General features: G+C 39.6%; 1 protein-coding gene across 2 annotated transcripts in view; it reads left to right on the top strand.

Annotated features, from left to right (window-relative positions):
- The first annotated feature begins 272 nt into the window (after positions 1-272).
- DAW1 (dynein assembly factor with WD repeats 1) overlaps positions 273-22,960 on the top strand; it is a 52,938-nt gene continuing 30,250 nt past the window's right edge. Inside the window, exons 1-7 of one of the 2 annotated variants that reach the window (XM_082464699.1) lie at positions 273-490; positions 11,126-11,198; positions 12,974-13,118; positions 14,589-14,647; positions 16,969-17,091; positions 18,351-18,450; positions 22,511-22,618. In XM_082464699.1, coding sequence (XP_082320825.1) covers positions 373-490; positions 11,126-11,198; positions 12,974-13,118; positions 14,589-14,647; positions 16,969-17,091; positions 18,351-18,450; positions 22,511-22,618 — 726 coding nt within the window. In that variant the 5' untranslated portion in view covers positions 273-372. The remainder of the gene's footprint in view (positions 491-11,125; positions 11,199-12,973; positions 13,119-14,588; positions 14,648-16,968; positions 17,092-18,350; positions 18,451-22,510; positions 22,619-22,960) is intronic. The other variant, XM_082464700.1, reaches the window with a different exon arrangement.

The raw sequence follows: 22,960 nt of genomic DNA on the forward strand, positions 1-22,960 counted from the left end.
TGGGTTAAAGTGCGTGTGGCCCAGACTGTAGCTGAGGCCCTTGGTCCTCGGCCGCGCCTCGCCCCTTGTGAGGTCTCCCTTACTGAAGACACGAGTGGCCCTCGTCCCACCCACCCCAGACACCAAAGGGTGTAGATTCCGGTGGCCGCGGCGCGGGCAGGAGCGCGCTCCCTGAGCGGCTCCCGGAACCCCGCGCCCGCCCTCGGGAACCCCGAGGCAGATGCGGGTTGGGGGGAGGGCAGGGCGCGATCTGCGCCGGAGCATATCCCGGACCCCACCCCCCGCCAGCCCCGGGACGCCTGAGCTGCAGGATGCACCCCAAGAGCTCGGGCTCCAGGCCGCGATCCCAGGAGCTTTTTGTGGCGCGCGCGCATGCGCGCCGGCGCCTTCCGCTGTTTGGCCGTTTCCATGACGACCACGTCGGTCGGCTGGTGGTCCCCCGGCGAGAGAATGAAGCTCAAGAGCTTACTGCTCCGGTATTACCCGCCAGGTACAGGCCGGGCCCCGCTCTGCCCTCATGTGAGGACCTGCACCAGGAGGGTCTGGGGCAGAGGAGGGTGCGGGGACCCGAGAGGTGGGGTCCAGAGCGAGTGACCCCTGTGGGACGGGAAGCCTGGTGCTTCCTAACTTGGGCCCCTCACTGCTTCGGATGCTGGACTTTGTTCCTCAAAAGTTTTAAAAAGACTCTTTCAGGAAGTCTTTAAACTTTTAAATTGCTGAGTCATGATGCTTTCTGGTTACTTAGGAATGAAGTGGACGGGGAGGGAGAGGAGGTGATTAGTGATGTCGTGGAATATTGGTTTCTGGAAGGGAAGACACCGACAAGGGCCACGTTGATTTTTCTTCCCTTAAAGTATTTGTTTATTTATTCATCCATGGCTGTGCTGGGTCCCCGCTTCCGTGCGAGGGCCTTCCCCAGCCGTGGCAAGCGGGGGCCACTCCTCATGGCGGTGCGCGGGCCTCCCACCTCCGCGGCCTCTCTTGTTGCGGAGCACAGGCTCCGCAACTGTGGCTCACAGGCCCAGCCGCTCCGCGGCACGTGGGATCCTCCCAGACCAGGGCTCGAACCCGTGTCCCCTGCATTGGCAGGCAGACTCCACCACCAGGGAAGCCCCCACATTGATTTTTATTTTAAACGCACCAGAATGACTAAGTCAAGGTGTGTTGAGTATGAAAAGAAAAATGCATACTTAATAAGCATATTACCTTAGTGACTGAATCCCAGACTGTACATATCAGTCAATCAGCACATTTACTGAAGGCCTACTCTGTACACACTTTGCGCTCCTTGTCATGGGACTTTTAAAAAGTTCCAATGACTTAAGGAATTGTGAAATAAACCCAGAAGATTCTAGAATGCTCTAGTTTTAGAGTAGGACAGCATTGCCTAGTCCTCTTGTTTTATAGGTGAGGACATGGTGACCTTTAGAGAATAAGTGAAGTCCACGGGTCACACAGGTTTTCAGGGACAGAAATAGGAGCAGAATTCTTGGCTTCTAATTCAGTACTCACATTAAAAATAAGAATATAAAGTAAAAAGTCTGCAAAGCTTGCCACAAGGCAGTAGATGACAAAATACACTTACCCAATGAAAAGTTTGGATAAGAACTGTCATTAGGATGTCAAAGGAGTGTGAGATCACTTTGGACTGGTTTGATTTTGGATAACTTTGTGAGGAGTGGGACTTGAAAAATCTTCACACTGAATGTCTCACTGTTCACAGCAATGCATCCATCTGCTTAGTCAACATCTCCATCGAGATGTCTAATAGGCACAGACCTCACGATCCCTCTTCTCCAATCCCATCCTAATCGTGTAGCTGCTTCAGGCTGTGCCCAGTCCATGGATGGTATCACCACCCATCCACTTTTTCTGGCAGAAACCTCGGTCATCCTTTATTTCTCTCTTGTGATCATTCACTGCCCCTCTCTGCACTCCCTTATCCAGTCCGTAAACAAATTCTGTCAACTCTACTTCCAAACTCTTCTGTGCATCCATCACATTCTCTCCATTTCCTTGGCACACGTTTCTTTTTTTAAAAAATTAATTAATTAATTAATTTCCCCATTTTTATTTTTTATTTTTTTCACACACACACACTGTATTTTATTTTTACAAGAGATAAATAAACTGACACCAAGCATTGTAAATGGATGACCACAACAAAAGCAACAATGATTGCAATTACCAAACACGAAACACACTCATACTATGTCATAATATTGACATTCAGTCCAGTAATCCTCCACTGTAACAGCTCCTTTACTTTGCAGGGAAAATTGATTTGTATATTTTTTTGGCACACGTTTCTTGACCCAACCCTTCTTCCAGCTATCACCTGTACCCTGCCCTTATCTCCATCTCACCCACCATTGCCTCTACTTCAACCATCCCTGGGCTTGTCAACTGGATTCCTAGTTTAACTTCATCCTTTACTTCAGACTTCTTTAGGATGTTCTTCCAAGACTTAATGGAGGGCATTTCATTCATCATTCTCTCTTTCTGAACTCAGCTGTCCCTAGAGTTTGGCTCCTTTACTTCATTTGGTCTCAATGTCACCTATTCAGAGACCTTTTTTATCATCCTTCAGAGAAGCACTTCCCCTCATTGATTTTACTCTCTGCCATTTTGTTTTATTGTCTTTATGATATTTATCATCTTTTTTTAAACTTTAAAAAAAAAATTAATTAATTAATTAATTTTTGGCTGCATTGGGTCTTCGTTGCTGCGCACGGGCTTTCTCTAGTTGTGGCGAGCGGGGGCTATTTGTTGCGGTGCACGGGCTTCTCATTATGGGGGCTTCTCTTGTGGAGCACAGGCTCTAGGCACGTGGGCTTCAGTAGTTGTAGCACGTAGGCTCAGTAGTTGTGGCTTGCGGGCTCTAGAGTGCAGGCTCAGTGGTTGGGGTGCACGGACTTAGTTGCTCCGCGGCATGTGGGATCTTCCCAGACCAGGGCTCGAACCCGTGTCCCCTGCATTGGCAGGCAGATTCTTAACCACTGCACCACCAGGGAAGCCCTATTTATCATCATCTTAAAGTGTATTTATTGTTTACGTTTTAAATGTCTGCCTCTTTCCCATAAAATGTAAGCTCCATGAGAACTGAGATCTTGTCTCTCCTTCATTGCTGTATTCTCAGTTCTAGAAGAGACTCTGGGATATAGGAGGCACTCAGTGTTTACTGAGTGAGTGCATGAGTAGATGAATGTGTATGATGAAAGAGGTTGATCCAGACATGGAAACTGTTGTAAATAAATGTTTGAACTCCCAAGGGATCCTGCTTCTGCCTGCCTGCAAGAGTGCAACTTTCTCTGACGTGAAGTTAACATTTGTAGTAAGGACACTAATATTCTCCCTCTTAAAATTCCAGCAAAGTGATTCAGCCTTACATGTATGCATATATATATATATATATATATATATATATATATATATATATATATATATATATCCATTCTTTTTCAGATTCTTTTCCCATATAGTTCTTTTTTTTTGGCCATGCTGCGCAGCATGAGGGATCTCAGTCCCCCAACCAGGATAGAACCCTCGCCCCTGCAGTAGAAGCGCGGAGTCTTAACCACCAGACCACCAGGGAAGTCCCTCTAATAGCAATCTTAAACTCAAGTAAAGCTTTAAACTCATGGTTGTGACTATTGCCTTAATGATTATCTTATAATAAGGTCATCTCACTTAGCATGTTAGATACTTAATTTCGGAATTCTAATCTTTGGTAAGCCATATGATATACAAATTTCCAAGGTACTATTGAATAGCAGGTGGCTGTTACAATAACATTATCAAATAGGAAAAAAAATCACTCACCACTGAATCATTCTCATGCCACCTTTATCCCTTCTGCCTATAAAGCAATTATGTTTCGCCTCCTAACCCTTTAATTTCAGTCCTCCCACTTTCTTTTGAGTAACATATAGGTCAGGAGCATTCTTTTGTTGGCATCCACTGAATTATTCCTCCCCCTACCTAGATTCCTGAAGACTAAGGAAAAGTAGCAGTAATATGGCTAATCAAACATGGGGCATTCCTTTTTTGTCTTGGTCACATTCGTTAATTCAGAAGCTCTTCGCTTTGTGAAGAGTAGGTGTTGAATTCGTGCTTTTCAGTTGACTCAGTTATGACAGTCTTTGTCTTTCATTTATTGACTGTGGTACCCTTGTTCTTTGTCCAGAAGAAGGATCTAAATAAGCATTAATTGAACTGGTTGATATTTTGAACACTTTAAAGGTTTCTATTGATTATGAGCTGGGTAAGGAATACTATTACCTTTTGAAGCTTAGCCTTTTAGTACATTGTAGAATTTGGGGTGTAGTGGCTTCTTACCTAGGTGTCCTGGGAATCATACCTATTGCATAATAGTTCACAGCCAGGGGAAGATCAAGAATATTAAGATACTGTGGAAAACAATCTCTGGAGAACAACATGTATTCCTGCAAGCATCTTTGTCTATTTTCTGCTTGTATTCTTCACTGCACAAGTCATAGCCTCTTGCTCATATTGGAGTTCAGTGAGCCTATTGCCTTGATGTCTTGTCACAGTGAAGCAGTCAAATAAATGTACATGTTTCAGATTTTGCACTTTATTTTCTAGATCCATTTGTACAGCAACCCACCTAATTTTTAATAGTTGATGTAGGGACTTTTTTAAACATTTTTCATCTTATTAAAAATAAGGTAGTTGTGAATAAGAAAAGCAGAATTTTGTTATTTTGTTTGCTAGACATTTTTTTATTGCAGTAGAGTTGATTTACAATGTTGTGCTAATCTCTGCTGTACAGCAAAGTGACTCAGTTATACACGTATGTACATTCTTTTTAATATTCTTTTCCACTATGGTTTATCACAGGATATTGAATATAGTTCCCTGTGCTATACAGTAGGACCTTGTTGTTTATCCATTCTAAATGTAATAGTTTGCATCTACCAACCCCAAACTCCCAGTCCATCCCTCTCCCTCCCCCCCTCCCCACTGGCAACCACAAGTCTGTTCTCTATGTCTATGAGTCTGTTTCTGTTTTGTAGATAAGTTCATTTGTGCCATATTTTAGATTCCACATATAAGTGATGTACTTGTCTTTCTCTTTCTGACTTAACTTCACTTAGTATGATAATCTCTAGGTGCATCCACGTTGCTGCAAATGGCATTATTTCATACTTTCTTTATGGTAGAGTAGTATTCCATCATGTGTATGTACCACATCTTCTTTATCCATTCATCTGTCAATGGACATTTAGGTTGTGTCCGTGTTTTAGCTGTTGTGAACAGTTGTTTGCTAGACTTTTTAAATGCATCTATTTAGGAATTAGATTATGCTGTGTGGGCTGTCAAGTGCTGGTTCTTTCCAACCTTTCTCTGAGTTATGGATTATGATTACATTACTTCCTATTTATATTATTTATTTACTCAACTCTTTATTGAATGTATACTTTCCTCAGTAATACATAGTGCATGAGCATTCTTATATAAAATTCAAAAAACTTAAAATTCCAGAACAGGAAAGAAACAGTGCTTGATGATAACAATACCTCGAATTGATAGACACTTTGTATGTTTCAAAGTACTGGAAAAGTGCTTGAAAGTACTTGAGTTTTCAAGTAACCTTATGGGGGTCTTGATTTTCAAGAGTTTATATTCTGATAATGTTGATGCGTATCATTTTTCTTCCTTTTTCTCCATGTTCTTTTTTTCTCGTACTTTTTTTATTATAAAAGTAACATTTACTTGTAACCAAAGTTTGAAGAATACATCAAAGGATCCGAAGATAACCCTCAACCCACTGAAGGTGTGATTGCCCCTTGAAAGGATACCCTGCCACATATCCACCGATAGTATTTGCGAATGCATGTTTGCTCAACCTTGCTAGTACTGAGTACTATCAGTCTTTGTAATCTTTGCTAATCTGATGGGTAAAAAATCATACCTGTTATTTTGTAGTTCTTATTAATGACATTCGGAACATTTTATTTTGGTCTGTTTATTGATCCTTGTCTTTGAAAGTTGACTATTCATGCCTTTTGTTCAGTTTTCAGTCTTTAAAATAACTTTCCGAGTTTTTAAATATTAAGTTCTTTAAGCTTTGTATTTATAGTTGATTCTTTTTTGCTGATTATCGTTTGCCTTTAAATGTGTGGTATCTTTCACTGTGTAGAAAAAATTTATTTCAGACAAATTTATCAAATTTTTCCTTTTTTTAAGCTGTGGTGTTTCATATCATGCTTAAAATGTGGATCACAGACACTAAGATATATTTTCTATTATTCAGAAAATACATTTATATTTTATTTTAAATATTAAAATGTGTAATCAACCTAGAATATATTTTTGTACACTGTGTGGATTAATTCCAATTTTATGAATATTCCCCAAATCCAACTTATTACATCGTTATTTATTAAATAATAATCCATTCTTTCCCCTCTAATTGGAAATATTACCTTCACTTTATTTAAAATTTCCATAGATAGGTGATTCTATTATGTTGATTTAATTTTGTATCAGAGCCACACTTTATTGTTTTTAGTTTGTTATAATATTTGGTAAATTTTCAAATTCCCAAGAAGAAAATTATTATAATTACTTTAACTCCATAGATTAATTTGATGTCTTCACAATATTGAGTTTTCTCATCCAGATGTGTCTTTCCACTTACCATAATTTTCTCCTACATCCAATAGTGCGTCTAGGTCTTACACATTTCTTGCTAATTTTATATTTAAGTGCTCAATGTAATTATAAATGTGATCTTTCCTTTACTTGCATCTTCCCTTGTTAATGTATCTATTTCTTATCTACTTCCAGTCTTAGCTTTTTGTATTCTATTTATCTTTTCAGCCCCCTTAAATCCTTTCTAGAACGTATGGCATATAAAATAAAAAAATATTTTAACAATGTTATAATATCCATATTTTGCTAAAAAGCTTAATGTGGCACAAGAAGCCGATTTTCACTCTTAGGAAATAAGACCAGTATTTGCAGTGGTTGGCTCTCCATCAAGCCTTCCCCGCCCCCCCCCCCCCCCCTTTTTTGGAAGTTTGCTTCTCAGACTAGAGCTTGGTTTCAAGTCTTTGACGTAAATGAATTACTTTTTGGGGAAAAAACAAAACTATGCCATACTAGCCTCTCAACTACAGTTGTTTGCTTGCTGTGCCATGGCATTCTAGCAGTTTTTTGAGTCATTAAAAGAATTTAGAATGCTTTTTCTGTCTTAAAATGTTACACTTGAGTACACAACGCCTGGTTCTGAGGAAGATCCTCCTGGGAGTATAAAGAAACATGTTTTCTTCTCTCAAATATGTTACAATCTCACTGGAGAGAGAAGGCATAATGCAATTTAAGCAATACAAGGTGACCGTGACATACAAGAATAGGTCAAAAGGTAGCATTTGATTAATAGCTACGTAATGAGCACTGTTCAGTAAGACTTTATGTATGCCAGGTGCTTTATATACAAGTTATTTAATCTTAACCAACAAACTTGAAGGTATTATCTATAGATGAGAAAACTGAGATATAAAGAGATTACTAGTATCATGAAATGAGTGAGGAATTGGGCTGGAACTCCAACTTGGATCTGTTTGATGCCAAATATAATACCTGCCTTTTCAGCTCTGCATATTCTGTCTCAATGTTTCAATGCTTTTGAAAAGTAAATACAGTGTTTTGACAGAGTTTCCTGTTCTCTCCTGATCCGAAATGCTGCTGGAATCATATCTGTTATATCAAATTATAGTCTGTTGCAGTGATTCTCAAAGTGTAAGGGGACTCTTGGGGCCCTCAAATCCTTTCATTGGGGGCCTCAATGTCAAATCTCTTTTTGCAATAACACTAAGATATCATTTTCTTTTTTTCACGGTGTAGATAGTTGCCCTAGTGGTGCAAAAGCAATGGAAGGTGAAACTGCTGGTGCCTGACTACAGATCAAGCAGTGGCACCAGACTCTAACAGTGGCCACTGTATTCCTCACTGACACACTTGCAATAGGAAAAACAGACAAACAAACAAACAAACACCAAAAAGCCCTCCATTTTACTTAAGAATGTCCTTGGTGAAGCAATAACACTTATTAACGTAGTGAAATACTGACACGTGGGTACGTGTTTTCTGGGTGATGAAGTAGAAAGTTCTCCTAAGGTGCTTCTGCTGCAAAGTGATGTACGATCCTTATCTTGAGGAATGTGCTTGTGCATGTGTTTGAGCTGAAAGATGAACTAGCCATTTTTTTCATGGAACACCGTTTTTACGTGAAAGACAGAAATAAACATGGTTTTCAGACTTGGATATATGGCAGACGTTTTCTTGAAAATGAACAAAGTGAGTCTGAAATTTTCAAGCAAAACTGTCAATATTTCTTGCCAGTGATAAAATCTGAGCTTTCAGAGCGAGCATTAGAACTTCAGGAAATTTGTATCTAACATCGTAAGCTTAACAGCTTACCAACAGTAAATGAGTTTTCTGATGATAGATATTGGTAGTGGTATTAACAACTGTGATTTTTTGGATATTGTATGATGAAATATGCCCACATTTAGAACTCAGTAAACTAACATTTCTCAATTATCTGGTGCATGATGTTGTAAATCACACGTGGTAAAAGAAATTGAAAGTGTGAGATAGACCAATGGGTTTTAATGTAACCGGGTCTGAAGAGTTCATTGATGTGGTTTCAGACTCGGAATTGCAACCAATCTTTATAAAACTACCATTTGTTGAGTCTTAAAGTAGTATCAAAGAAGAATATCCAACATTACACAAAAAACTGATTAAAATATTCCTCCATTTTCCAACTACATATCTGTGTATGACCCAGGTTTTTTCTTATATTATATCTAAAACAACCTTATATATTATATCTAAAACAACCTTTCTCATATTATATCTAAAACAACAGCTTAAATGCAGAAGCAGAGATGAGAATCCAGCCGTCTTTAGTTAAGCTAGATATTAAAGAGATCTGCAAAAGTGTAAAACAATGCTACTTTTCTTACATTTTTTGGGTGAGGGGAATAAATAGTTATTTCTATAAAATATGCTATTTATATTAACATCCTATGAATTTATTATTGCTATTTTACAACAATTTTTTTAAAATTAATTTATTTATTTATGGCTGTGTTGGGTCTTCGTTTCTGTGCGAGGGCTTTCTCCAGTTGCGGCGAGCGGGGGCCACTCTTCATCGCGGTGCGCGGGCCTCTCACTATCGCGGCCTCTCTTGCTGCGGAGCACAGGCTCCAGACGCGCAGGCTCAGTAATTGTGGCTCACGGGCCCAGCTGCTCCGCGGCATGTGGGATCTTCCCAGACCAGGGCTCGAACCCGTGTCCCCTGCATTGGCAGGCAGATTCTCAACTACTGCGCCACCAGGGAAGCCCTACAACAATTTAATAAATATTTTTTTTAATTTTCAATTTTAATGTGGAAAGTATTAGAAACCCCAAAATTCCCAATAATTAAAAACATGTAAATTGGTCCTGAGGCCAAAACTTTTCAGTTCCACTGGTCCATATCCATAGAGGTGGTATGATAGAGGCTCTGTTCAAATTTTTTTCAGTCTGTTATCTCTCTGTTGTTCAGCTTGAATATATTCTGTTGATTAGTCTTCAAGTTCACTGATTCTCTGCTTTGTCATCTCTGCTCTACTATTGAGCCTATTCAGCACATTTTTCATTTTGGTTATTGTATTTTTTATGACACCATAATTCCCATTTGATTTACTTCAATAACTTCTATTTATTTTCTGAGAGTTTTTCATTTACTTGTTTCAAGTGAATCTGTAAACGACTGCTGAAACTTTTTTTTTTTTTTTTTTCTGGCCGCACCGCAAGGCGTGTGGGATCTTAGTTCCCTGACCAGGGTTTGAACCCTCGCCCATTGCATTGGAAGTGTGGAATCTTCACCACTGGAAAGCCAGGGAAGTCCCTGAAGCATTTTTATGATACCTCCTTTAAAATCCTCGTCATTAGTTCCAGTATCTGATTCATCTCCATATTGGCATTTATTGATTGTCTTTCTCTGGTTCTCATTGTGATGAGTGACTTTTTATTGTATCCTGGAGACTCTTGATCCCACCTACATCGATTTTGGCATGCCGTCACCATGTTTAGGTTTAGCACATAGGTTCTGGTCTGCTTTTGTGGGCTTTAATTACAGTGATACTTTAGTTTTCTGAGCCTTTGCCATGTCATTCTGGTCTAATTTGTTTTTCTGGTGTAAGACTCCTGCTTTGCTTTGTCTTAGCAAGACTCCTGCTCAGTCTTCTCTGGTGCCACCTGCAGGGGCAGAAGGTATGTCCCCAGTGCGCCTGTTCTCACTGTGTGACCTTCTGGGGGTGGAGGACAAGCCCCTGGGCCTGGTTGTGCCACTGGTTGAAAGGCAGGGAGACGCTGCTTTGGTACCTTGTTGTGGAACGGGGTCTGGGAGGTCCTGGGACTTCGCTGATGCTGCTTTAGGCAGATCAGATGGCCCCCTCAGACACCGGCTAAGGAGCAGGGATTGTGAAGGTCTGCGGCTTTGCTGCTGCAGCTGTTGCAGGCAGATGAGACTGCACTGCGGCCCAGCTTTGCAGTGGGGGCTGGAACAGCCCAGGGCTTCCACTGGTGGGTGGGCCTGCCTGCAGGGGCCCCCGTGGTGGAGCAGTTTAGGGCTCCTCGTTAGTACTTTGTTTGACTTCTCTTTTCCTTGTCCGTTGGCCACAGAAAGCAAGGTTTTTTGTGGTTTTTTGATTTTTCGTTGTCTGTGCTCTTCGGTGGTTCCAGGCTGCAAGTCCTTCTGGTCGCCACTGTTGGGATACATGTGAAATGAAAAGAAAACCCAGGGAACTCACCATGTTGTCATTCCCAAATCCTGAGGCCCCTATCCATCCACCTTCTTCTATCCAACTTTCAATTATTTTAGCATTGTCTGCTGAATGATTTCAAGTGTATTTAGAGGACAGACCAAGGAAAAGTGGGTCTACACCATCTGGTTTTGAAATCAGACATCACTGTATATGTTTTATGTAGAAAAATTTCAAAAATGGAAAAAACAAAAATGAAAAAATTTTGTCAAAGTAGGTTAACTTTTGGCATAGGCTGTGATCATAAGTGTTTTATAACTTAATATTTGTTTATTTCTTAGGAATTATGTTGGAATATGAGAAAAGTGGACAATTAAAGACCAAATCCATAGATCTGCTCGATCTCCATACCAGGTAAGCTAGCTATATAATGCAATATGTATTTCATATCCAAAATTGTGATTGGGAGACCCTGACATAGGATGGTGTGTGGGTGAGCTGCATTAGCCACAGACAATGCATTACTAATAAAATTGCTCCGGGGTATATTATTTCCTGTTTGTTTTGTTGAATTTTATTTGAATGTCTTGCTGAATGAGGAGGAAGTGGAAAAAGGATCATCAATCTTTCTTCTTCTTCTTCCCAAACCAACCTTATTTAAAAAGAAAAAAGATAAACCTTTTAGTTTGGAAATCTGTTTTGATTCATAATATTTGTTGGAAACCTTTCCAAGAGGCATTATTATCTTTTTAATTCCTATGAAAGTATAACTATTTTGACAACTGAGGTTTTCAAAGTCATCATTGTGAAACATCTCTGATTCATTTCCATTCCAAATATTCACTCTTATTCTGAAAGACTGTGTTTCTTGAGACCTGGGACCATATCTCTGACACTCCCAGGACTCAACCTATGGTAGGTAATAAATGTTAGTTGAATGAATGGTCTCCTAGCTCAGTGCCTTGCACAACACTGGAGCTCAGCGTATGTTTATTTATGAACAGGAAGAGGATGCTTATCAGATTTCACATTTCTGGGAAGCAGATGCTGAAACAGAAGTGGGTGGGTACAGGGTTACTGGGAAGTGACACCTGGGACACATCAGAGGATGAGGCACGTTTGGGCAGGAGGAGACATCAACCTTGTTGATGATGCAGATTTGACAAGAGTCTCTCCAGCCCGTGGGGGAGCTCGGAATAAAGCTTGCGGGTTTGAGGACCCCCCCGCAACGGGGCAGAAACGGCCAGGCTCTTGCGTGGCCCCCTTGCCTAGCCAGCGGCCGAGGGCTGTGGATAAGAGCAAGCCGTCGGCCCAAACATTAAACATGGATCCTGAAGAAGATGCAGCTGGAGGCCGTCAGCCAACTTCACCTCCTTCACAGCAGCTGGGCCCTGAGTCCTTTCTCGATACGCATTTGTGACATGTTTTGCAAAATGACCCTATTTTGGATGTTTTGTGGTATACAGACATTAATATTTGTCTTGAATTAATATTATTCTGGACTAGCAAAATTTACCATAATTGCTGTAGATTATTTGAATACTGGGGAAAACTTGAATCTTTTCACACCAGTTCTCTTTCAGGGAAATAATGTTATAGCCCATAAGAAATCTAATAATAATAATAATAATAATTCTTTGAATGTTTGTTTTTGGCTAGGTACTTTCTCTTTCCCTAAAAATATTGCAAATCTAACCTTTCTGAGCCTCAGTTTCTTCATCACTAAAATAGTTGTGAAAACGCGTTAAATTAGAGGGTTGTTATAGGATTAAATGACAGAACATATGTAAGGTGCAAAGAATAGTAGGAGTGGGCACATTTAATATATGTTCATTTAAAAGAAAAAAGACACAGGAAAAAAATAAATAAAAAGAGCTCTTGTTCAGAAGCAGTATGCACTTGGCCTTCTTAGGTAAGCAAATGAGAATCTTTGTACACCTTCCTCAGGAGAAGTCTCAGTTAATGGAAAGGCATTGGAGAGAACCCAAGCAGCTTTCATCTGTGACACAACGCTCTCCAGTGATTTCTGTGATTTTTTTCCCCCCAGAAATCTCTTGGTAAAAATGATGGTGTTGTTGACATTTTATAAATCTTATGCTTCATAAAGCTATATAATCCTTTATGTAATAAATGTATATGCAATTTTTGACATAGACAAAAATAACTTTTTTGTTCTTGGTGAATTTCAGTACAGATGTCAATGCCTTAGTAGAAGAGATACAGAAAGCAGAACCTCTAATCACAGCTTCACGAGCAGACCAGGTCAAACTTTTAATACAGAGGTTACAAAATAAACTCGGACAGTACAGCAACCACAAATTCTATCTTTTTAAGGTAATGTCTGTTTTAAAGATACTAAGTAGAACTTCAATGAATTAATTGATGTTCTATTAATCTGAGGTAAAGTACAAATCATGTTTTCTCTTTCCCTCAGTTCCTCACACATTTTTGCTAAGACTAAGTCTTAATAAAGACTTAGTCTTTATTAAGACTTAGTCTTTATTAAGACTTAATCTTTATTTATTAGGACTTAGTCTTTATTTATTAAGACTAAGTCTTAATAAATGTTCGTTGAATGAATGAATGAAATTCAAAAATTTACTTCTTAACAGGTTCAATAAAGATTTGTACTAATAACTTTAACTTTTCTTTATAATGATAAATCTAAAGGATAATCTAAGTTATTGAATAATTAAAATTTTTTTCCAGTTAGAGTAATATTAAGACATGTTTCATGGTGTATCAATATTTCAAATTTTCTGCTTCCATGTGACCTAAACTATATTTTAGCAAATTATTTATTGATATGGATTGCATAATAATTTTAATTCAATGAAAATATGCTTATTTTCCTCTATTATTTTGGTGACTAAATTAAAACAAATGTCATTTATTCAAGAACAGCTTTTATTTTTTTCTTTATTATTTAACAAAATTTAATGATTTATTCTAGAATTGATTTATATTACACTGATTTTATTTTTTACGACTTAAGTAGACTTGTTATTAAATACTCAGCTTATTTTGTCTGATGCAAAATATTCAGGCAATCTTCTGTATTCATCCGTACCATTTACGAGAGGATGGTTATTCTTGTAATAGTTCTTTGTCCAGCAGGTGGCACTGTTTAACTTCAAATATGAGCTCTATAACGCATGACCTTGTAATTTATCCTCCAAAGGGAACATTTTTGATAGTGAAAGAGGACACTATTAATAGTTACCCTCTGGCAGTAGACATAACTGGAACCGTCCCAGCCTAGCCAATCACTCTGTCTATAAGCAGACGATCCAATTTAAGTCTATTCATTCAATAAATATTAAGCGTCCACTATGTGCTAGACAGTGTAGGGATGGAGAGATAAATAACACGACATATCCTGACTCTGAAGGAGCTTTAAGATTCAAAAAGTAATGATACATTGTAAATCTGTATTTGAAACATATTTAGTTTATTTCCTATATACACTGTTCATGCATATATACAAAACCATGTGCAATATGTGAAAGAAAATATAAATTAGTGCTATTTGGTATTTTATAGCCATAATCTATCTAAAGGTAAATCGATGGAAAACACAGATCCTATTATGTTTCTGTAATTAGTTGTAGCCACCAAATGTGTCATTGGTCTTAATAATAGAAGGTCCAATGTATTTTTCTCATTTGTTCAGATAGTTGATATTGTCCATTTATTATGTATAATTAAGACACATTTGAGTGTCTTCATTGGTTTGCAGTTAAAATGAATGAACTGAAAAATTTTGTTTGAGTTTAAAATAAGTGGTGTTTTCTTTCATTGAAGGTTCTCAGAGCACATATACTGCCACTGACCAACGTTGCACTTAATAAATCAGGCTCATGGTAAGGTTCTCTGTTTATTTAAAACAATTTATTAGGCTTTATTTTTTAGAGCAGTTTTAGGTTCACAGCACAACTGAGCAGACGGTACAGAGGTTTCCTATAAAGCGTCTGCCTTGTGTCCCTGCACACAGCTTCCCTCGCCATCAGCGTCCCCCACCGAGACCTGCATCTGTTACAGTTGTAGCCGATATTGATAGCAACACATCATTATCGCGAAAAGTTCATAGTTTACGTTAGGGTTGACTCTTGGTTTTGTACATTCTACAGGTTGGCAAATGTATAATGACATATATCCACTGTTGTGGGATCACACAGAGCAGTTTCACTGCCCTAAAATCCTCTGTGCTCTGGTTCTTTATTTCTATGTGTAAGTCTGTGTCTATTTCTATTCTGTATTTCTAATTTTTAATAATCAAGGGGTAAAAGTTTTAAAATAAAAGTATCCATGTAAGGAAGACAACATGATGATTTGATATACATATACATAGTGAAATGATAACTGCAATTAAGTTAATTAACATCTCATCTCCATAGTTACCATCTTTTGTGTGTGTGACGAGAGCACCTGAAATCTATTCTCTCAGCATATTTCCGGCATTCAATACAGTGTTATTAACTGTAGTCATCATGCCTGTACATTAGATCTCTAGGCTTATTCATTCTACGTAACTGCAACTTTGTACCCTTTGACCAATGTCTTCCCATTTCTCCTCCCCAGTCCCTGGTAAATACTGTTCTACTCGCTGCTTCTGTGAGTTCAACTTTGTTGTTGTTGTTGTTTAGATTGCACATATAAGTGAGATCATATGGTATTTGTCCTTCTGTGTCTGGCTTATTTCACTTAGCGTCATGTCCTTCAGGTTCATCCATGCAGTAGCAAATGGCAGGATGTCCTTCTTTCTCATGGCCGAATAATATTTCATTGTAAACATATATATGCACCACATTTTCTTCACCTATTCATCCTTTGACAGATATTCAGGTTATTTCCATATCCCGGCTATAGTGAACCATGCTGCAGTGAACATAGGAGTGCAGGTATCGCTACGAGATCCAGATTTCGTTTCCTTTGGATATATACCCAGAAATGAGATTGCTGGATCATATGGTAGTTCTATTTTTAATATATTTTGGTAACCCCATACTGTGTTCCATAATGACCATACCAATTTACATTCCCCAAGAAGCTAGGAGGAAAATGCCTAGAAGAGAACCGCAGATATACTGCCTTGTCAGCCTTCCTGTTTAGTTGGGTGTAGATCAGAATTTGTTTCACCTTTTATCATAACCACTTGACATTAAGACTGGCTTTTCAATTTTGTGCATTTTTTTCTGTGCTTGGGAAACATTTTTCCTAATGGAGTGTTTAAGGAATAACTAAGATACTCTTAATTTAAGCTATCAGAGGTCAATATATTGATACTAACAATTCCTATAGTAGAATAGTCACGTTAAAGGATTGTTAAATATTAAACAAATATTTATTGAACACTTAGTGTGTCAGTCATGTTCCAGGGCCTAGGGATGATGGTGGTAAACCAGATGGCTAGAAGGACTAGCATGTATGAAAGAAACAATACAGTTCTTCAGAGACTAGTGGGAAGGGGAATGTGGCTGATCAGGGTGTGCTTTCGGGAGAAGTTGAGGTCCCAGGGGTAGCCAGGACTGCTGGCCTTGCGGACCACGAGCAAAGTTTGAATTTTCCTCTAGGTCACTGGGAAGCCATCTGAGGAAGGTTGAACAAAATAAATCCAATTTTGGTGAGGGAAATAGATTTGTAAGGGACATGTGTGAGTCAAGCCCTATTAGAAGGTGGTTTTATTTGTTTGGGCAAGAGATGGAGACAATGGAGCTAGTGAGAAGTGACCATACTAGGGATGTATTCTGAGCCTGGGCTAACAGAATTTACTGATAGATTGTGTGTGGGATGTGAGGGAAAGAGAGGAATCAGAGGTGATGCTAAGACTTTATGGTCTGACCAACGGGAAGAATGATGTTATTTGTTGAGCTATGTTAGAGTTTCAGAAAATGTTACTGATGATTAACATTATGTAATGATATAACTATTTATATTGTAAGAATGATTATTGGAAGGATTACTCTTTATTTTATTTAGTAACTCCTTTTTGGGTTTGGGATAAAATTGGAAAGTTTCCAGGTCAAAGGTTAGATATTGTTCCCAATTTGTTTGTTCTGCCTTCACAACTTCCATTGTAAAAAGCAAGGTAAATGGGGTTACAATTCTGCAGGCAAAAACAATGAGGTCTTTATTAACACATTGCTAGTTACACCTTGTGATGTATTTATATTGCTTGTGTTAGCTTTATCACAGGAAGCTATGATCGGACATGCAAACTGTGGGACACTGCCTCTGGAGAGGAACTTCACACCCTGGAGGGTCACAGGAATGTGGTTTATGCCATAGCATTCAACAATCCTTATGGGTAAAAAGACATTCACTTGTTCACTTATTCCTTATTAATCCATTCATTCTTTTATTCATGTCTCCCTCTATCTATTGGGGAAGGAAAAAAGGAAGACAAAGAACTAAAAGTTATTGAGTGCCTGACATGTGCTTTGAAAACCTTTTAAATACCTTCTTCAGTGCTTAAAGGAGCTTTGGGATAGGTATTACTGGTTTCATATAACATATATAAAGTTCAAATACCCTTCCCAGGTTCACACAGTAGTAAAGAGGTGAGCAAGAGTTCAAGCTTTTTTTGTTATTGAGCTGCATGAGCTGCTTGTAAATTTTGGAGATTAATCCATCATCGGATGCATGGATAAAGAAGATGTGGCACATATATACAATGGAATATTACTCAGCCATAAAAAGAAACAAAATAGAGTTATTTGTAGTGAGGTGGATGGAGTTAGAGTCTGTCATACAGAGTGAAGTAAGTCAGAAAGAGAAAAACAAATACAGTATGCTAACACATATATATGGAATCTAAGGGAAAAAAAAAAAAAAGGTCATGGAGAACCTAGTGGCAAGACGGGAATAAAGACACAGACCTACTAGAGAATGGACTTGGGGATATGGGGAGGGGGAAGGGTAAGCTGTGACAAAGTGAGAGAGTGGCATGGACATATATACACTACCAAACGTAAAATAGATAGCTAGTGGGAAGCAACCGCATAGCACAGGGAGATCAGCTCTGTGCTTTGTGACCACCTAGAGGGGTGAGATAGGGAGGGTGGGAGGGAGGGAGATGCAAGAGGGAAGAGATGTGGGGACATATGTATATGTATAACTGATTCACTTTGTTATAAAGCAGAAACTAACACACCATTGTAAAGCAATTATACTCCAATAAAGATGTTAAAAAAAAAAAAAAGAGTTCAAGCTTTTGCAGGGCTGACTCTCTGCCCTTGGGAGTTCTCTGACAGGAAGTTCCTGCTGATGTTTATAGCACTGGGCTGAACGTATAAACTGATACTATTCAAAAATTAGAACTCTATTTTGTTATAGAGTTCACTGAAATAGATATAAGATTGCTTGTTATCTTATTTTATTTTTAAAAAAATTTTATTCTATATTGGAGTATAGTTGATTTACTGGATAGGTTATTATTTTAAAAGTGAAATAAACTTCTGGGTAGATAGAGATCCATGTATTAATATCTCTTCTCTTAATTCAGTATATCAAATACTGTGGTTGAATTTGTTTTCAAATTCCATATATATTCTTTTTAAATCTTAGTGACAAAATTGCCACTGGGTCCTTTGATAAGACTTGTAAACTATGGAGTGTAGAAACCGGAAACTGTTACCATACCTTTAGGGGTCATACAGCAGAAATAGTGAGTATATTTATTTTATTATATTTTTATGTTGTCATTCTTTTTGTTTTGGTTTTGTTTTACTTTCCTCTTTTTTCAGTAGAACTTATTTTTTAGAGCAGTTTTAGGTTGACAGGAAAATTGAGTAAAAAGTACAAAGATTTCTCACCTTTCCCCTCCACAGCGTGCTCCATTATCAGTATCCCTACCAGGGTGGTATGTATATTACAGTTGATGAACTTACACTGGCACATCACATCATTGTTATTTCTTTTTAGAATTCCCTTGTAAAAGTAGTGGCTATACCTTTATAATTAATTTTAAAGTCTATCTGATAATTTTCAGTTTCTATATATCATGTATGGTGGTATTGATATAATTTATAAACTACTCTAGTCTTAATATCTTGCCGATACTGTCAAAGACCCATATCCTGCTTTGACTAAGTAGACAAAGAATGGGATAAGTGTATGAATACAATATCCAACCTGACTTTTTCTTTTCACTGACTTGTCTTTAGAGGACTGACTTGAAGAGGGTTGACGAAGTTCTTAAAAAAGCTTTTAAAATAACTCTTTTATATCATGTAAGATATCTAAGCTGATTGTTTTCTGGATATAATTAGAACTCAAATTTGCATAAATAGTTTGATACTCTAAATAGCTTTCACTATTGGGAAGCCCTTGTCCTTGGCCAATTCTGTGTTATATCTTATAACAATTAGTGAGATAATTGGCACCCTATGGAACAAGTGATAGCTTTTAAAAATAAACAGTCTACTTATTTTCGGAATAAAAATTTGTTTATATTCATCCTTCAAATTCATTGTATGTTCATCCAACAAGAGCTCACGCTATGTTCAAGGTACTTTGCTAAACACTGGGGATACTGCAGTTAGAAATTGTAACTGACCCTTTAGTGGCACTCAACATGCCTGAAGCACTGTCCTAAGCCCTTTACATATATTAGCTTAGTCGTCCCTCATAACAACCGTAAGGGGTAGATATTTCCCCATTTTACAGTTAAGGATGCTGAGGCATAGAGAGGTTAAGTAATTTGTCCAGGGTCATAAGAAAGACAGAATCCTTATTCTCATAGTGTGGCCATGTTTTCATACTTCCGGGGAATTTTGAAAAGGTTTCTTTATTTATAGTTCCTAGGAAGACATTCGTATTTTTCATAGTCAACAACATCAATCCAATGAATATTTACCAGGTATTGACTGTGTGAAGCCCTGGCCTATGTGTGTGGGGTACCAAATAGAATCAGATGTAGTTCTTGGTCCCCCAGGGATTCTGCAGTTTTGTAGAGGGAGTAGAGGCGTCCATGGATAAGTGTAAAGATGTGTTGTAGGTGGGCTAGAAGTTGGCGGGGAGTTCAGCGAGGGCACAGAGGGAGTGGCCAAGCCTCCGTGACCGGGACTGGTATTCGGGAAAGACTCTGCAGAGAGGTGGCAGGTGCGTTCCAGGCAGAGGGAGCTGCAGCAGCAAATGCCCAGAGGAGGTGTGTAATCGTGGTTTGTGCTTAGAACTCAAGTGGCTCTGAGCGTCCAGAGCAGCGCTTCCCAGCCTTCCCCGCACAGAAGGTGCTCATACGGAGATGCAAACACTGGGAAGAGCTGCTCCCACAGTTAGAGGTGACTGGCGGGGATCTCTGGTGCTGCCCAGCCATCTGGGCTAAATGTGTCAGTACCTGGCACACCTGTAACCCTGCAAAGCCACATCCCAGCCTTTGTGTGATTGAAGTGAGGGAGGCAGGGGAGACCTTATTGTAGATTGCTAAAGGGTCTTAAATGCTATGCTAAGGAATTGGGACTTCATCATGGAGATATTGCCATACTGTTGAGACTTTTCAGCTGGGAAGGGGCATGGTCAGCTTTGCATTTTGGGATGATCATTCTTTTTCCATTGTGAAGGAGAAATGGGCAGCGGATAATATCAGAAGTATGGGCCAGTGGGGATCTTGTAGCCACCCAAGCAAAGATGACAAAGCCCTGTTGTGAGGCTGGCGAGGAGAATGTGAGAGAGGTTAGGGGTGGAAGGAGCAGGACTGGGTTACCAAGTGGACATGAGGCGTGAAGGAAACAAAGTGTTCAGGGTGATTCCCTGATTTCAGACTCAGGCAACTGGCAGCGCCATTCACCAAGTCTGCACATAAGAGAGAAGCAGGATTCTTCGTGTGATTTGCATGTCTTAGACAGAGTGGTTAAAGTCTCCCTGTGTGATGGCCAAACAGAGGCATCCATTCGGCAGTTGGCTCTTTGGGGCTGAACCGAGCAGTGAGCTCTGGGTAAAAGACGGGGATGTGTGAGTCACCTGCATCTGGGTGGCAGTAGAAACCACTGAACAATTGAAATTTCCCAAAGGGAAAGGTAGACTATAGGGAGAAAACTGGTGGGATCTTGGGAAGATGGAGAAGAGAAAATTTTAAAAGATACACTAAAAGAGACAAGAAGTTAGAGAAGAAAAGCAGAGCGCTATCAAAGCACTATCAAGAAGGAAGAAAATATTGAGAACCTCAGGAATGTTAAGTGAGATGACCAAGACCAACCAAGCCTCTCAACTGGACATTTATCTAGAGTGGTTCCAGTAGAGTTGAAGAGTGGAAGATGGGCAGTGAGTGATGGTAGACTATTTTTCCAAGGAATTTGGTTGTAAAGGGAAATAAAGGTAGTTAAAAAATGGATATGTAGAGTCAAGGGAGGATTTGTTTTCATGTGGGAAGAGCTCAAGCATACTTACAGGCCACTGGAAAGGATCTAGCTCCTTCTAGAGGGAAGGAAAATTTGGTGGGCTCATCTCTCCTAGGTGTGCAGGGAACATAGTGTCTTAAAATGGCAAAGTGATCCCTCTGAATCTGAGACTGGAGGAAAGGAAAGTGAGGGCCAGGGGAGGAAGTTCTCACCTGATAGGTAAGTTTTTTCCGTGAACTATTAGGAGGCCACGTTATCTGCTGAGGAGGAATGAGGGTGGGAGTGGAGGCAAAAATGGGGAATGGGAGAATATATTGAATCAGAGGCGTGTTAGACAAAATAGGGAAAGCTACTGAGGCCACAGCTGAGGGCAGAAGGCATGAATGAGCATCACTAGTATCTTCTCTACTGTTTTCTTCAACTGCCTTGGTTGAGGGTAAGGCAGGCAAATGAGTGGATAAAATCCCGGATTGATACAAGTTGTTAGGAGTTATATGAAGGGTGCAGGTGAGAAGACAGGGACTAGGAGTTTTGGGGGTGCTGGCAGGAGTGATGCTTCCAAGTGTCATTTGAATAGGGGATAATGGACCAGGAGAAAAGAGAGGGGTTTACATGAAATGGAAGGTATCCTATGGGGAGGATGGAGGGGAGGCTTGGTAAGGAAGAGAGAAAGTGGAAGTATTGGGAAATTGTCACTAGAGACTGGTGTATTGGTAGTGAATCTTCTAGAGAAGGTGACATCAAGGTCAGGGTGTTGCCATGGGAGTGATTATGAAAAGGAGTCCAGGATCGTGGGTCTGGGGGTATTGGATGGATGGCGCACACGAAGGCCACCTGGGACTCGGAACTGAGAATGTGAGCCAATAGCCAACGTCCTAGGCAAGTGAGGGGGCGTGATTGATAGGATGATGAACACAGCAACAAGGAAGATGGGAGCCAGAGGGACTTCCCTGGTGGTCCAGCAGTTAAGACTCCACACCTTCACTGCAGGGGGCACATGTTCTATCCCTGGTTGGGGAACTAAGATCCCACATGCCCCGCGGCGTGGCCGGAAAAGAAAAAAAGATGGGAACCAGATAGCCTGAATCTCAAAGGAGATGGGCTTTGCTTTTGTTCTTGTTCTTCTATGGTCTGGAAGTGACTAAGGGGAGCCAGTCCTCTCCAAGCCTGAGCTGGGTGATGTGGGAGAACAGCAGCCTCTTCTCAAGAGGAGAATGCTTCAGGATCAACCTGCAGATAAACCTACTCATATCTGGTATTTTGCTGCATATCTGTACAAAGAACTAGGCTGAATCTGCTGAGACAGTTACATCTCCAAGCTTTTCTATATTAGAATTAACAATTCAAAACTCTATCTTTCTAAAATCTCTCTCATTTCATGTAATTCAGGTGTGTTTATCGTTTAATCCTCAAAGCACATTGGTGGCTACTGGAAGTATGGACACAACGGCCAAACTGTGGGACATTCAGAATGGAGAGGAAGTGTTCACTCTCACAGTATGTTACTAATGTTAATAACATCAAGAGTTTTACATTTTCATTAGCTATTCCTTTGGGTAAGCCTTTTACTTGTGTTTTTTTTTTCAAAATAAATAAATTACTTAATTAATTAATTTTTATTTTTGGCTGCGTTGGGTCTTCGTTGCTGCGTGCGGGCTTTCTCTAGTTGCGGCAAGCGGGTGCTACTCTTCGTTGCGGTGCGTGGGCTTCTCATTGAGGTGGCTTCTCTTGTTGCAGAGCACGGGCTCTAGGAGCATGGGCTTCAGTAGTTGTGGCTCGCAGGCTTAGTTGCTCCGCGGCATGTGGGATCTTCCCAGACCCGGGATCAAAGCTGTGTCC

Source organism: Balaenoptera physalus, assembly GCF_965194825.1.
Source record: "Balaenoptera physalus genome assembly, chromosome: 6".
Classification (NCBI taxonomy): Eukaryota; Metazoa; Chordata; class Mammalia; order Artiodactyla; family Balaenopteridae; genus Balaenoptera; species Balaenoptera physalus.